This window comes from Poecilia latipinna, unplaced genomic scaffold, assembly GCF_001443285.1.
Source record: "Poecilia latipinna isolate Pla-1442-1.1 unplaced genomic scaffold, P_latipinna-1.0 Scaffold1074, whole genome shotgun sequence".
Classification (NCBI taxonomy): domain Eukaryota; kingdom Metazoa; phylum Chordata; class Actinopteri; order Cyprinodontiformes; family Poeciliidae; genus Poecilia; species Poecilia latipinna.
This window is the reverse complement of record NW_015113690.1, coordinates 181,380-197,223: the sequence shown is the minus strand read 5'-3', so window position 1 is coordinate 197,223 and position 15,844 is coordinate 181,380. Positions and strand designations below refer to the sequence as shown.

Here is a 15,844-nt window from a genome sequence, read left to right as displayed (position 1 = left end):
CTGTTGAGTTTTTAATAAGCGTCACAGAAACTATTCTGGTTGGTCGAGTTTATGGGACGAGTTTCTCAGATCTCCGTGCGGCCGCGCATATTAACTCCAAGTAGACAACGCATTTGATATGGTTTGATGCATCGTGTAACCGGAAAAATAATACTAAAAATAATATTCAAATTATATAAAATCAGCGTGATGCGTGACTCCGAGGAGAGCGTTAAAGCTCCTCACCGGGCTGAACCTGCATGATCAGGTTAGCGCTGCTCGTTATCCACAAACGCTCCGGCCAACCGGGACCACAGACATAAACTTTACAGGGAAGACAGACACAGAACCACATGCTGGGCAGCGCATTGAGATGTAAACGCCGCATATAATTGTTCGTTCACAAAGATAAATCATTCTCACCGTTCCACAACGCACATCTCTGAATTCGCTACAAGTTATTCCTGCGGTTTACAATGAGCTGCGCAGCCAGAGCTAACGTGGCGGACTTTAAACTCTTACCTAGAGTTCTCCAAAGGATCATAATTCCTCACAGTAGGTTGATGTAAATATCCATACAGGTCAGCCTGCGTCCAGTTTGAGTGGAAGGAGGCGCGCGTGATCCCGCTGAGGTAAAGCAGCGGCAGCGCGCGAGGCAAAGCGCAGAGGCGCCAGCGGTGTGATCGGTCCGCGCTGTCGACTTTTAAATGCATAAACTATAAACCTATCTATTATAAACCTATCTGTAAGCATAAATCTGCTCTGCTAGTGAAATGCTCAGAGCAACAGAGACGCTTGCAGCCTGGCTTTTAAATAAAAAAAAAGATTTTTTTTTTCCCTAGAAACGGGGCTAATAAAGCATGGCGGGCCGCCAGGCTTATAATATACACTGGGGGAAACCCTGCAGCGGTGTGGACACCCTAGTCGCTGCGCTGCATCAAACACCCGATGTCATTAATCGGACACATTTCCAGACTTAGTTAGAGAATGTATTTATTGCTGTCAAATAAATTTTTAACTCTTATATTTGTGTTTCTTTTAAATGATAAGCCTTATCTAATCTATCCCAAGATAGATAAGTCTAAGAAGAGATTATGCATAAATATCGAAGCATTTTTCCTAGAAAGCAATTTAGATATGTTGAATTTGCGTCACTTTCCGATGAAGTAATAAAGTAATAAAGCTCTCACTGGATTGTCTTCTTTCCATGAGTTTGTGGGCTCATATGGAGCAATTTGCTCTTCAGTTGATCTCGCTAGAATAATTTTCTTTGATCACTGAAGGACGCAAGGTTTTAACGGTAAATGGTATGACCTTTCCTCATAAATCTCCTTCATTAGAAACATTTACATTTGTTGGTGTGACACAGAGGCTGAATTCAAAACTGCAGACTAAATAGTTTGCAGTTCGCACAATGCGCTGTTTTCCACAACTGATGTTTTCTAAAGATCAGCATTTACTACATAGATAGATGGATAACAATTTCTGTTGCAAAATCAAGAACTGGAACAAGTTTTTTTTTTTTCCATTTTATTTCCAGTTTTGCTCTTGTTGCTATGGAGGCGTACCATCTTTTATATCTCTCATAAAGATAAATAGTAGCTTTGAGGTGTTACTTTTTCTCTTAATATTTATTGTTTTAGACAAACATGACTTTCAAGAACACCAGCCTTTTTAAATATTTTTTATGCAGTTTCTTGATAATATATAAGATAAGCCAAGAACGGCAACTATTAAAATCCCTTTAATAGTATTTTTTTTTTTAGGTCAAAATGTGGTGGATTAGTTGGTAGTTCAAGTTTGGTTTGGCTATAAAAGTTTAAAAAATTGTGTAACTTATGGAGCTTTAATATATCAAGTATGTATAAAGCCATAGTTTTTTTATGTTTGTACATGTTGTGGGAAACAAAGCTGTGCATCGCAAACTGTGTCAGTTCCAAAAATAAGAGACTGTATTTAATGCAACATGATTTTTGAAAGAAGAAAACATATCAGGACATTGTGCCTTCTCAAAAGATGTAGATCATTTTATTTATTTCTGACCAACATTAACATCCACATCGACTGGAACAGAAGTCGGTAAATGCCATCAACGTCTGCTGAGATTTGACCAGGACGACATTGTGACCTTTTGTGCTAAAGACAAACAACAGATTGCAGGGAGTTTTACTTATTTTCTGGTTAGAAGTTTATGATCATCACAATTATCATGTTAACTTTAGCTTTCTAAAGCTTTATCGAAGCCGTTTCCTTTTCGGGGTGGGTTTGGTTTAAAGGTGACAATCAGTCCCAGAAGTTTAGATTAAATGTTGAGACAGGATCAAAATTATACATGCAGACTAATATAATTACACACTCACATTGATATTTTGATGAAAGCTCTCATAAAGCTGCAGAAAAACATATCTTCTTAGTAGCAATCAACAAGATTCTTTCTTGATTGGTGGTTTTCACTTTCATGACTTCAGTTTCAGCTTTTATGCTCTACAGCAATGTTGAACCTTGTGAGTAACTGAGTCGTTTCCTAACACCCTAACCAATGTCCAGTTCAGGTCAAACGGTTGAAACTTGGCTAATTATGGGTGTTTTAACAAGAAAGTGATTTATAATATCATCCATAAGGATCATATTATACTATTGATAAAGTAGGTTAACGTTACGTTTCAATTGTTCTACAAAAGTTAATCATCCAGCCAGAATTTTGGCAAAAGGATGTATTAAAACTAAAACCTGTAATAAAATAATGCAGAGTAATCTAAAAAATAAAATAACATTGTGCTGCTCCTGAGACTTTTAAATGCCCGGTCTCCCATAGATGTATAGGCCTCTCATCTCCTATAGCAGAGCCTTTCCTTTCAATGCAGACTTGGTCAACCTTTTAACTATGTCATGCCATGAAGACTTGGAGAGACAAGTTATTCAGAGACAGGGAAGCATAATTACCAACCAGCTGTCAGACAGAGTGGGACAAAAGAAATCCAGACACCAAGGCAATGAAATGAGGAGAACAAATGGGTTGAAGAAGCTAATGAGGGACCATCAAGGGGGGGTTCACCAAGGAGACATGCCACAGTGGGCAAGAACGCAGCCAATCTGATTAATCTAGTCACAAATCATGTGGTGGAAGTGGTGGAGAACAACTCTGTAAAGTGTTAGCAACAGATGCATTTGAAATAATAATAGTAAAGTTAATAATCAAAAAGAAAATGGACAGATTTACAATGTTATCAAAGGGGATTTCACAAAATGAGTTCAGCTACACTGTGCTGTGAAAAAGATATTTCAGATTTTGGTAACACTTTATTTGAAGGGGGTTGAATAAGACTGACATGACACTGTCATAAAAACCTGTCATGAACATGAATAAGTCTTCATGAATATTTATGACTGTTGTCATAAAGCGTCATTCGGTAAATTATGACACTTTTAATACAAAGTTGACATTATTCAAAATGTCTTTGTTATGACAACTTGACATTAACCAAGAAATCATTACTGATATAAATTTGTTATAAAAGTATTAATGATTGCACTTTAAAAATTAGGTAACTTTATGTTATTAAAGATAAAGTTTAAACAGCATTGATTTCTTGGTTAATGTCAAGTTGTCATAACAAAGACATTTTGAATCATGTCAACTTTGTATTAAAAGTGTCATAATTTACCGAATGACGCTTTATGACAACAGTCATAAATATTCATGAAGACTTATTCATGTTCATGACAGGTGTTATGTCATGTTTATGAAAGTGCCATGACAGTCTTATTCAACCCCCTTCAAATAAAGTGTTACCCAGATTTTTGTTTGCTTTTTGCCCATGCAGTAACTAACTCTTCAGGCTATTTACATCTGTCAAATTTTATTTGATCATCTGACACACCGAGGTGAGGCAAAGAAAACAAAAATAGAACAAATCTGTTGGTGGGTGTGGGAGTTTTTCAAAGCACCGCATTTAGTGCAGCCTATTTTTGAAAATGTTCTACTTTTAAATCTATGTCAGTTCATCTAAGGTTACCAAGGTTTCCTGGGTAAGTAACCTGCAACTTATCACCTTGCCTGTATACCTTCGTATTCACTGATATAAAGATAATAGTAAAAATATACAGACAGATGGATGTCTTACAGTCTGAAGCAGCTACAGCCGTTTTCTCAGCGTTCTCCCTTTACACTGTTTTTGCTCCTGCTGGCCATTATTGAAAATAAACACAAGTGAAATTCTTGGTTGTAAATGAGGTGGGTGTGACGGTCTGGGTTCAGTGGGTTCGTAGTGAGGAAGTCTTTGACTCTGGGGAAGAATTTGAGTTCTCAACAGAATGCCCTACTGTTCCCCTTTGGGATTGTCATGGAGATTACTCTGCAAAGACAGAGGAAATACCTCCCAGCATGCAACGGGGCCTACTTACAGTTGTTGATCATTTCGACATTTGCATTTCATGTGGAAAGATATTAATCCCTTGTTTTCTGTCAAACAAATGAGTGTCAAATTGTTTATTTGTTTATTTATTTCAAGACAAACAATTTTGTCTTGAAAGATTTTTTTTTAAGTATTGCTTCTTGAATTTCTGGCAGAATGAACACATTGTTCAATGAACAATGTGTTCATTGAACACATTGTTCAATGAACATTTTCATAATGGGCTTTAATATTTATTTTAACAATGATTCTTGAGAATAGGGACAAAATGGATTTTAATTTTCCCATNTTTATTATTTTATTTTCCTAGAAACGTAAACAAGCAAAGCTTAGCCTGGCGGCAGGGTTAGTAAAGCATGGCGGGCCGCCAGGCTTATGATACACTGGGGGAAACCCTGAGATAACATCAACCGTTTAAAATCACAGCTAGTGATCAGTCATACTTTTAATTTTTTTAAATAAAAAAAAAAATGCTAAATAATCAATTACTTGGACAGAAGCCAGCTATATTGTGTCCAACATATAATGAAGGTCATAGTCTATTTATAAATGAATGTGAAAAACCCTGTAATTTCCAGAAATTAAGTTTTTTTATTATTTTTATGTGGAACCCCGTACTTGATCCCTTTGTTTTCCGATCTTATCAGAACCTGGAAAGTCTTAAAGTGAAACTCTGTAGTTTTCATTCCTGTGCAGAGGACCTACATATATTTGAATAATCCCACCGGAAATTTTGTGTGCAACGGCAAATACAAGTAAATGAAATGTCTACTCTTACACGATACTACACAATACTTCAAAGTAAATGCTGTCTGCATGCAGGTTATTGTGCCATGCAGGATCCACTCACAGCCAGCTGCTGCTGTAGACTCGTGATCTGGGCCTGCAGGGCGTCCACTTGCTGCGTCTGTCTCTTGTTTGGTGTGCTGCTTGTGTACGTCAGCTGAGATAAACCATTGAGCGCCTGCTTCAGTCGCTCCACGTCGGTCAGTAACTCTGTGATCTACAAACACAATGCATTTCATAAAACTTCTCTTTAGAAGGGAAAAGCCTTTTTTTCATCTCAAATGAAGCACATGTTGCTGACTAGTTGAATTGTAAAGCATGTTTTAGGGCTGAAACGATTAATCGGATTAATCACAATTAATCAATAACTGACATAATCGTCTATTAATTTGGTTATCAAATAACCGTCAACGATCCGATTAATCGGATGTTTTTTTATTTGATTAATCGATTAAACATCAGAATAATCGATAGAATAACTGATTACTAAAATAATAGTTGACCATTATTGAAATAATTGTCAATTTAGTAATTGATTAATCATCAACTAGAGTAAACGGACTCAAAAAGGTAATTTGCTGAAAAAAACCCAACATATTCAGAGCAGTAACTAAGCCACAACTGCAAAAAATATAAATATATATACATTTAATATAAAAACACTTTCGTCTGTAAAAATGTTTTCCCCAACAACTCCTCAAGCAGCAACGTTTTAGCTTCACCCAGTTCAAATTCACTAAAGAAATGCTGTCATTTCAGTTTAGGCAATAAAATATTTATTTTGTAATTTTAAGTGAATTTAATTATTTGCATGTTTAAATGCATTTTTGATTTAGTGTTAAAAAAAAGGGTAAAGTGAGTAGAAAGAAAAATGTATAGAATGAGCCATTCTACACATTAAACTGATACATTTTTGAGAATAATCAATGAATCGTCAGGATAATTGATTAATCGAATCAAAAACAGGTGATCAATCATCAATTGATTAATTGTCAGAATAATTCATTAGTAAAACGTCCGTTAGTTGCAGGCCTAGTGTGTTTGGTACCTTCTTGTCTTTGGCTTCAGTTTGTTGAGCCGACTCCTGAATCCTCCTCTGAAGATCGGAGATGGTACTGAGCGACTCATCGTACCGCTCCCTCAGCTCCCTGATTTCCCTCTCGACGCCCTGGCTCACCACCTGGACGGCCGCCATGTCGGCCTTGGCCCTGCTCTCGCCCTCTTTGGCTTGCCGCTGCTCCAGGCGGGCCTTCTGACACTCCTGCGTCGAACTCAGCAGTTTGTCGCCCAGGCTGACAACGTCGTCCTCCAACTGCTGCTTCAACTTCTTCAGCTCGTTCATCTGCTCCTCCTTGTGGCGGACGTCCTCCAGCGCCTGCGTGGCTCGCAGCAGCTCCGACTGCAGGGCGCGCACGTCTTCGGCCCTCTGGGCGTTGTTCTCCTCCTCTTCGCGGAGGGACGCCTGGAGTTTGGCGACCTCAGCCTCAAGTGTCGTTTGTTCCCTGCGCTGCTCCTGAAGTTCCTTCTGGAGGATGGCGACCCTGTGCGCTTCCTCCTGCTGGGCCTCTCTCGCCTTCTTGCAGTCGGCCTGAGCTTGGTGAGCGGAGTCGTGGAGCGCCGTCAGCTCCGTGTCATAGGTTGCTATCCGCATCAGCTTGGACTTCAGCTGCTCCTGCAGGTTCTGGATCTGAGTGTTGCAGAGGGCGTTCTGGCCTTGCAGTTCAGTTTTCTGGAGTGTCGCCTCCTGGAGTTGCTCCTCCAAGCTGGCCGACCTCTGCGCCAGCTCCTCGAGTTTAGCCTTGAACTCTTCCTCAACTTGTTTGTGTTTTTTGCTGCTGACCAAAGCAGAGTCCAGTCTCTGCTGGACGGATTCCGTTTCAACTTTAAGCTCGTCTTTTTCCTGTTTCATGCTTTCCCAGACAGATCTCTCTCTGTGATACTTCTCCTCTGTTTCCGCCAGCTTCTGCTCCAGCTCCTTCACCTGAGAGCTGTAGGTGGTTTCCTTCTCCTCCGCTGCCGTCAGTGGGATAAACTTGGACCTAATAGCTTCCTGTATGGTATCTAGTTCAGTCTTCTGGGCCTCCAGCTCCTTACTGAGCTTTGCCACTTCCTCCTGGGCCAGAGCATGCAGTGCCGATGCTTGGTTCGCTCGGTTTTCGGCCTCAATGACAGCAGCGTTCAGCTCGTCTGCGACACCTTTGTGCTCTTTCATACTTATGCACTCTCTCTTCATCTCCGACGTCACTTTTTCCAACTGCTCTTTCAACTTTTCGTTTCCTTCTTTCACATTCTTCAGCTCTTCTGCACTTTCTTTGAGCTCGGCCTCCAACTTCAACTTGTCGGCTTTAACACTTTCCAAGGTGGAGCTCAACTCCACCTTCACCTTCTCATGCTGCTGCCTGGAAACAAACTGCTCCTCCACGCTCCGTTTCAGAGCCTGCTTCTGCGCGGTCAGCTCTTCCCGTTCTCTCTCTCCGTCTTCGCATCTCTTCTGCACGAGTTGGAGTTTCTTCATCAGTTCGGCGTTGTGAGCCTTCAGCGCGTCCAGCTCCCTCTGATTCGTCTCGCTGCCATCCTGCATGCTCTCCTGCAACAAGGCCTTCTCGGCCTGAACCTGTTGCAGCTGACCCTCTGCTCTTCCGCATCGCTCGCCGGCCTCCACGAGTTTGTCCTTCAGCTCCTCCAGAGCCGCCGCCATGTCGTCCCGAATTGCCTCGTGATCCTTTATGGGTATGAATTCATTCTCCATCCTGCTGTTGAGCTCGTCCAGCTGCTCTTTCAGCAGATCTCGCTCCTCTTCGCTCTCCTCCACCTCTTCGATAAGGGTTTGGCTTTTCGCCGTCACGTCCTTCAGCTTCCGTTTCAGAGTTGCGTTCTGTTCTTCCAGGGCAGAAACGATCCTCTGATGCTCCTCCGCAGACATCGCCCGGGACGACGGGGTGTCCAGCTTCCGGTGGAGCTCGGCCACTTCCTCCAGCACACGATCGTAGTCCTCTCTCAGCTCGGCGAGCTGCCGCTCCTTCTCATCCACCGCGTTGGTCAGCAGGTTCTTCATGTTGTCATACTTCTCGGCCGGGACAGTGTTGTTCAGGCGGGTTTCCATCGTTAAGAGGGCTTTGCTCAGCTCGTCTCTCTCTGCTGCCTGCGCCGCCAGCTCCTGGCTAAGCCGCTCTGTCTCGGTGGCCAGCTGGCTCTCGCTGCTCTTGTATTCCTCCAAGGCTTTCTCACTCTGCTTCAGGCGGTTACGAACCCGACCAACTTCAGACGACGCGCCTTCATATTTGGCCTTCACGTCCTGCAGCTGTGCGCGTAGTTCTTCTGTCGCCTGGCCCCCCAGGTGCTCCTTCACGGCGACGACGTGAGCCTGCAGCTGTTTGACTTTACACTCAGAGTCTAGCATCCGCTTCTGGACGTCGCCCAGAGCGTCCTCCAGCTCCTGGATCTGCTGGTCGGCCCGCTTCTGGACGGCGTCTCGGCTCTGAGCGAGCTCTTGGCACTCGCGGCTCTTCTGGTTAAGCGCCGTCTGGAGCAGACCATTCTCTTCTTCTGCGGTCTGCAGTTTTCTCCGCATCGTGTCGAGTTCGTGTCGAAGGGATTCCACCTCTGGGTGGTCCCAGCCCCCTGCAGTTTGGCTCCTCTGGAGTTGTCTGGAAGCAGGACGGTTCTGTGGCATCTGAAGAAAAAAAACAAAAAAAACAACCCCAAACAATTAGGACATTTTTATAGTATAAAAGTATAATTTTTAAGTGCTTTCTTTTAAGTGTTAAACTTTGTTAAACTGGGATGAGCTTTTATTGTATTGCTTCTTCTCATAAGAATTTTGATTTTATCGTCATTACAATAAAATTTCAGTCAATGTTAAAAGGAATTTGACTAAATTTACTATTTTCTCCTGTTTTATTCCATGAGATCATCAATAAATTCGAAAATATAATTAAATTAAGTCTCCGTGTGCAATTTAGTGATATAAATCACACTTTAAGTATGTGGTGTCTTATGTTGTCTTCTGGTTCTGCTCTCCATCCCCAGTTCCAGACACAAACATGGAGAAGCAGCATTTCCACTAATCTGAAACAAACTTCCAGAAAACTGCTAAACTGCTGAAACACAGATTTCCCAGGTTAAAACTCACATGTTTACAGATGCCTTTGATTAGTAGCAAGTGGAACATTGACGAATATATTTGATGTATATTTGCTTGATGATGGCATTTGACAAAATGTAATGTTTACTGCTTGTTTCTTGATTACTGGATTATATTTGTATGGTGTAAAGCACTTTGTTGCTGAAATGTGCGATACAAATAAACTTTACTTGTGCTTAAATGATTTATATCATTTAACCACAAGTCTTTTGAAGACTTTAAGTCTTCAAAAGATCAGATTCATAAATTCACATATTAGCACAGAAATGCACTAATATGTGTGTTGTTAATTATACTGACCAAAATTTAAGAGCTCAAGGCTTTTGCACAAATCTGTAGAATTATTGTAGGCAACCGATAGTGTAAATGAACATTATGAAGCGGATCAGACCCTGCAAAGTATATGAAGTTTGAAGTCTGTTAATAAGTCTTAGTTAATGTTTTGGCAAATAAATTATGTTAAAGTTCACTTCATATCCGGGTTGCGAAATAAAACCTACCTGGTCGAAATCCAGACTTTGAGCTTGCTTGACTAAAATGCTCTCTTTTCCTGCAGGATGACAGCACACAACTAAAACACTTAAAACTTCGCAAACTGAGTTTGGCAAATTTGATAATCTGGCAATAAATTATTTCATTTACAAGGGAAAAGAAAGAGTCTGACCTTTGATAATAGACTGGCCTGGATACTCCCCCTGTGAATACAACAAAGTGAACATTAACAAAAACACTGCAGATGTTAAAAAATGTGTGTAAAAACAAAAAAACAACAAACCCGTTACATGCTTTGCAGTTTTTTTTTTTTTTTTTTTTTAGTAGTAGTATTATTTTTTAAAAATTTTATTGGGGCAAATAAACATCCATGATAAAGTTAATACTAAAAAATATTAATGTTAGGGATCAAAAGTCAGAGGTGCATAAAATCACTGACCAAAGCACTCCGGAGCTGAACTCTGACAGTCTCTGGACTGCGACCTCCTTCCTCTTTGTCTTTGGCACTGAGTAACGCCTTCAACTGCTCTTTCTGATGCATTCATAAGAAAAGGCAAAGGTGGGTGACGGGGCAGTAATCAGATGGTTTTATTTAACTATGAAACATAAATAATACTAAGAACCTAAGGCTGTAAAAAAAACCCCACCTAAACAGATGCCGTCAAAGAGCTATAAGCCTCCAGCAGAATTGTAGCCAATTTGACATTAGGGACGGGTTTTTCTGTCTAAAAGAAGTTTGGACAATCCTACAAATCACACATCGAGTCAGCAGGAGATCGTACACCTTAGAAGTCAGGGCAGCATGTATTTCCAAGGTAGTAAATCATGTGGGAAAAAATGGATCCATTGATTGTTCAAGCAGAAGCAAAAGGCAACATAAAGTTGATCCCTAAAGGTTTTATTGTGTATTTTACCCAACAGCTAATTTGTGGTAGTTTTAAGATAAATATCTAGATTTCAGCAAAGGATGAAATGTTCTGCTTTAAGTTGAGAAACTGGATGGCCTGGTGAACCACAGGGAAAACTAAGTTGAAGTTTCTCATTTAAGTTTTAGAATAGAGGTTTGTAATCCAAGAGTTTACTGCAGAGATCCTAACCCATTACTTTAGGAAAATGGAGCTCAGTGGACGAACACACTTTTTATTGTAAAAGAAATTAAAATCAAACTCTTACCTCTTTTTGAGAATCGTCCACTGCTTTCTTTTCCTGCAGATAAAATATATGTATATTTTACATGGCAGTAGATTAATGAATTTATAATCTGTATTAAGTGATTCCGTGTACATAACAACTGTGTTTGGTGAATGAAGCATTTTAAGGTCCCTGGTGACTAGACTAGATCATATTGGATAAACCTTATGGCCCCCTCATGCCGATGCTAATTTTCACCAAAAACAATGAAAAATGACCAAATACCTGCATGAGTTGGTGTTGCAGCATGTTGACCTTATCTGTCATAAGTTTATGCTCCAGGTGGTACTTCCTGACGCCTTCCTGAAGGGCCTCGTTCTGCCTCTCCAGGTCCTAAACGGGGAAATAAATCAAACACATAAGTATTTTTTTAAAAACACAAAATTTTGCCCATTCACCATTGGTATTTTATGGGAAACAAATAACTTGGATCATTACTGTTGGTTTAAATATATTACGCCAAAAAGCATGAAGAAGTTACATCAAAGAAGTTAACTTACAAATATGATCTGATCCTTTCTGTTAGACTCTGCCACATCCGATCTGTCCACTGAAAGCTGAGGAGGACATTTTTTTTCCAAAGTTATGGTGGTTTTTTTTTTTTTTTTTTAAAGTTTATTTGTAACATTTTGACATTTTATCACTAGGGGGCAGTCATGATCAACTCCTGACTACCCTACCACAACAATGACAATCCAGAAATGTAGGCATACAGACACACCATTTCAAAATCATAGAAATAAAAGCAAAATGTTATATCTGTATACAAGTGTAATGTAGAGTAATGTGCGTTTTTCTCTACAAGCACACTGTGAGCGATGATGCGAGAGTAAACCAAATCCAACTGGGTTACCTGCCGCTTCCACTGTTCGATCTTTGCAGCTTCTTTTTCTGAAAAAATAAATAAAAATCAAAAACATATTCTCATTTCCTGTTTCCTTCCATTTGTAATCACGCCGAGACAAATGTGGGCATCATGTCGTTATTCGAGACACTAGCTAAAGATTAAATTAAACATTTCTTTAGCCACTTTCTCCTGTGCTCATCACAAACAAAGCCATGCAGGTATCTCCCAGTCTGACCTCTGTTGGCCTTATCAAGGTGACTTTTGATCATTGTAGTGAGCTCTGGCTTGTTGCTGAGTCGAGTGTAGTGAAATGCATCGTGACCCATGTTGTCGACTGCTTTCACATCAGCGCCGGCCTTCAGTAACACCTCCACGGCGTCCTTGCAGCCGAACTCGCAGCCCAAAATCAGAGGTGTCCTTAGGGAGGCAACAGAGACAGGTTCAGGGCAAGAACACGTCCAAACATCCCCGCAAGCCTTTCGGAGAAATGTGTCCCGTTTCGAACGCTGAACAATGAGGAATTAACGTTTAGTTGTGTTGGGCTAAGTCATTTGTAGAAAATTTGAATTACGGGTAAGAAAACTAATCGTAAACATGAAAAGCAGCATTTTTTTTTTTTTTTTTTGCTTTCTAATTTATAACATCTACATCTAGTAGCGTTACATTTCTGACAAGCTAATGTGTGGCAACTCAAAAAAAACCTGGAACAAGAAACCGCTTCCGTGTGAAATCCAACTCATCAACCCTACATAATCTGTTCAAAGCAGCTTTCTGTCTGCGGCTTGGATTGAAAATAATCAAAGCTGACATGCAACAGGCTTATCGAAGAGAAACAGCCCAGGGCTGCAGGAACTTACTTGTTTTGTTTGTCTCGGACATTGAAATCGGCTCCTCGCTCCAGCAGCAGCTGACATATGTGGGGGTGACACATCTGCGTGGCCAGAATCAGAGGAGTCCTGCCATCCTGCAGAAAAGCACACGCAGAAATATAAAAACTAATCCAGACAATTAATTAACGAAGACAGACTGCTTCAGACTTCATTTACAGTTACAAAGCAAAAGGATTTATCAGCAGAGCAGAAACATTTGTCTTTCCAGAAAAACAACAAAAAAAAAAACTAATAAAAAGCACATTCTAGATTTTAAAAACCCAGCTCTATTATGCATGAAATAAAAGGTTTATTATGTTTCTTACAAAATCAGAGATGTTCACAGAAGCCCCATTGTCACAAAGAAGCTTCACGCTGGAGGTGCAGCCTGCCATCACTGAGGAGAAAAAAAACAAAACAAAACAAGAAGCGACAAACCTACAATTATTTCACTCCATTTAACAGGAAGAGGTATATGCAGATCCACTTAGCTCCAGCTGCAGTCTGTGGATTTAAAGCCCGAAGAGGCTAGTATTTAAATGTCAGCAGAGAAGTCTAAAATCAACTCATTTAATGTGGCAGATATTAAATGCAAAGTAGCTTGTGATGCAGGAATACAAAAATAAAGTCTGGCCTTTGAGGGTATTATTATCACTACAAAGGAGAGAGATAACTATAGTTAGAATGGCAGTAAAAGCTTCAGGATATTAAACTCAAGGTTCAGAGGTATGAGAAAGTATCTTCCCCCTTCCTGAAATCTCTTGTGAAAGAATCTTAACTGTCCTAGTAAGACAACAACAGCTCTAGAGAAAAGATGATGCTAGAATGTGATCAGTTCTTGTGACGTTAATGTAGGAAGCAGGTGGGATTTTTTATACGATACAGAACTACCATAGAGTCAAGCCACCACAAGTGTAGTGTGAAGTCAAGTCTGGTCTAGAAGAGCTGAGTCACTGCTGACTCTCCCCGAGAATAAATCGTCATGTTAGCAGCAGCGCTACGTTAAAGCCCAGTTCAGCCACCAGCAGAGTAAAGTGGAGTCTTACCGGCATCGTGTAGAGCAGTGCGTCCTTGTAGGTCGACGTTTCCGACTGGACAGTTGTGCTAGAACGTAGCAGACATTCAGTTTGACACACATTTTATTATTTTCATTTCCCTGTTTTCCTTTCTTTCACAGAAAAACCAGGTTATACATCCAGAAAGCTAAAGTAGTAATTTCATTCTTAATTTCATAATTCAGCCATTGTTTTTTCGTCTGTTCTTGCTTCTTCTGGTGCAGAAATATAACGTAAAATTTGCATTAAATGCGACATGACTCTGAAAAAAAAAAAAAAAAAAATCGGACAAATTTCTGATTTAGTAACACATATAGCAGTAGCTCAGATCGGATTTTTTTTTAGGGCAAAAAGATCGGAATTGTCGCAAAAAAGTATAATATGGGCCGCACATGGTCGTATTCGCCTGAAGTGTGAAGATAGCCTTAGCGTCTTATAATTTGGTCCACCTGCAAAGCATAAACTCTTTGCTCTATAAGTTACAAAGATGTATTTAAGGAATGGTTAAGTAAAATGCTCCCACTGTGAATAAGGGTCGAATTTCATCATCAACATAACTTCTCCCGAAGTGGCTGACTGGGCCGTGCAATCTGAGCAACAGCAGCAGGCGCCTTGCGTCACACCGGACGGCGCTGTGCTGAAATGCTCGTGATATCTCTCACTCAGCTGGTCGGACACTGTACTACTGTACCGGTGAGGGGCCGTGATGAAAACCTTGAGGACTCTAATAGGGGGCCTGATGTTGCTGGGTAAGCCCTGCCAGCTAAAACCCAGCTCTCTCTAGCAACAAGTGGCAAAAATTATCTACATGCTCAAATGACCCAGCAGCGAGGGTAGGAGCAGAAGGGGGGATATCCTATACCTGGAGGGTTCAGGCTGACAGAGAGATAGGGGAGGCTGTGGCTGCTGGTATCAAGCTGCTACGGGAGGTGTGATGACGGCACTAAGAACGGATGGGGTGGGGAGGCTGGAGGGGAGCGTAGGAGGGCGAGCTTGTCAACACTGCTGACAATCCCCTGCCAACAGCCACAACCTCCATTAGATCGCCGCCATGTGAGAGATGGAGGCAGGGGAAAGGTCTCCAACAATGAGAGCACAATGCTGGAGTGAAATTCCTCTCATTGTAAACACGTAAGCCCCCAGAGGGGCCCTGGTGACTCAACAGGGCCCCGATATGGAGAGGGCTAAGAGGTGAGGGCTGGTCGGCAATAATTATTTAAGGGGGCCGAAGGGACAACTGCTCCGACCGACGGGGCAACTGGAACCAAAATACAATGGCGTGCAGACACGCTGTGTGTGAACATTAATAGAGAAGAAAACACATGGATAATAAATAGCACCGTGCTCTTTTTTCTTCTCTCTTATAGGTAAATAATGAAATGTACTTTACCTGCAGGAGTTTCTGCACGCACCGAGAATTTCCGTACTTTGAAGCCAGATGAAGAGCGTTTTTTCCTAATGCAGACAAATAGGACAATTTTGGGTTAATTAAAATGCAAACTCTATTCCAACACTAAGTGCTTAATGATTAATACAATAACTGTGGAAAGCTTTATTGAAGGCATAGTGTTTGCTCTCTAATTAAGATCAGGGAAGTATAACCAATAATTGTATGACAGTATCTTTACCATCTTAATTAAGGCAGAATCAATTAGCAGCAGGCAATTCAGCAGCCATTTAAAAACGTAAATGTTGCTTTTCTGTAAAGCAACACAGCAGATAAGATAACACTAAGTGTTAATATTCTTCAAGTGACATCTGAAGCTTGAATTCAATTGTGTGGTTAATTTAAAAAAAAAACAGATTGTATTGTGGTATAATCTGATCCATACATAATAACGTTTTCTTTTCTTTCTTTTTTTTACAGTGTACTGTTCATGCTAAAATTGTCAACTTTGGTACAAGGCCAACACTTGCTGATCTAGTTTTATTATCAGCAACATCACCTACTACTAATTCCTCTATGCAGGCGGGTGCTGTCATTTTTCCAATTAATCATTTAATATCTATGATTGAACTTTTTTTTTTTTTTTTTTTTTTTTCCTTTTCCTTTTGTTTTTGTGGAG

General features: G+C 40.6%; 1 protein-coding gene across 3 annotated transcripts in view; it reads right to left on the bottom strand.

Moving 5' to 3' along the window:
• uacab (uveal autoantigen with coiled-coil domains and ankyrin repeats b) overlaps positions 1 to 15,844 on the bottom strand; it is a 54,255-nt gene that overhangs the window by 7,151 nt on the left and 31,260 nt on the right. For 2 of the 3 annotated variants that reach the window (XM_015051924.1, XM_015051925.1), the window contains exons 4-17: positions 15,169 to 15,233; positions 13,770 to 13,827; positions 13,050 to 13,120; positions 12,712 to 12,818; positions 12,090 to 12,271; positions 11,861 to 11,898; positions 11,508 to 11,564; positions 11,233 to 11,340; positions 10,990 to 11,022; positions 10,256 to 10,348; positions 9,989 to 10,019; positions 9,825 to 9,874; positions 6,229 to 8,853; positions 5,245 to 5,397 (exon numbers count right to left, since the gene is read on the bottom strand). In XM_015051924.1, coding sequence (XP_014907410.1) covers positions 5,245 to 5,397; positions 6,229 to 8,853; positions 9,825 to 9,874; positions 9,989 to 10,019; positions 10,256 to 10,348; positions 10,990 to 11,022; positions 11,233 to 11,340; positions 11,508 to 11,564; positions 11,861 to 11,898; positions 12,090 to 12,271; positions 12,712 to 12,818; positions 13,050 to 13,120; positions 13,770 to 13,827; positions 15,169 to 15,233 — 3,671 coding nt within the window. The remainder of the gene's footprint in view (positions 1 to 5,244; positions 5,398 to 6,228; positions 8,854 to 9,824; positions 9,875 to 9,988; positions 10,020 to 10,255; positions 10,349 to 10,989; positions 11,023 to 11,232; positions 11,341 to 11,507; positions 11,565 to 11,860; positions 11,899 to 12,089; positions 12,272 to 12,711; positions 12,819 to 13,049; positions 13,121 to 13,769; positions 13,828 to 15,168; positions 15,234 to 15,844) is intronic. The other variant, XM_015051926.1, reaches the window with a different exon arrangement.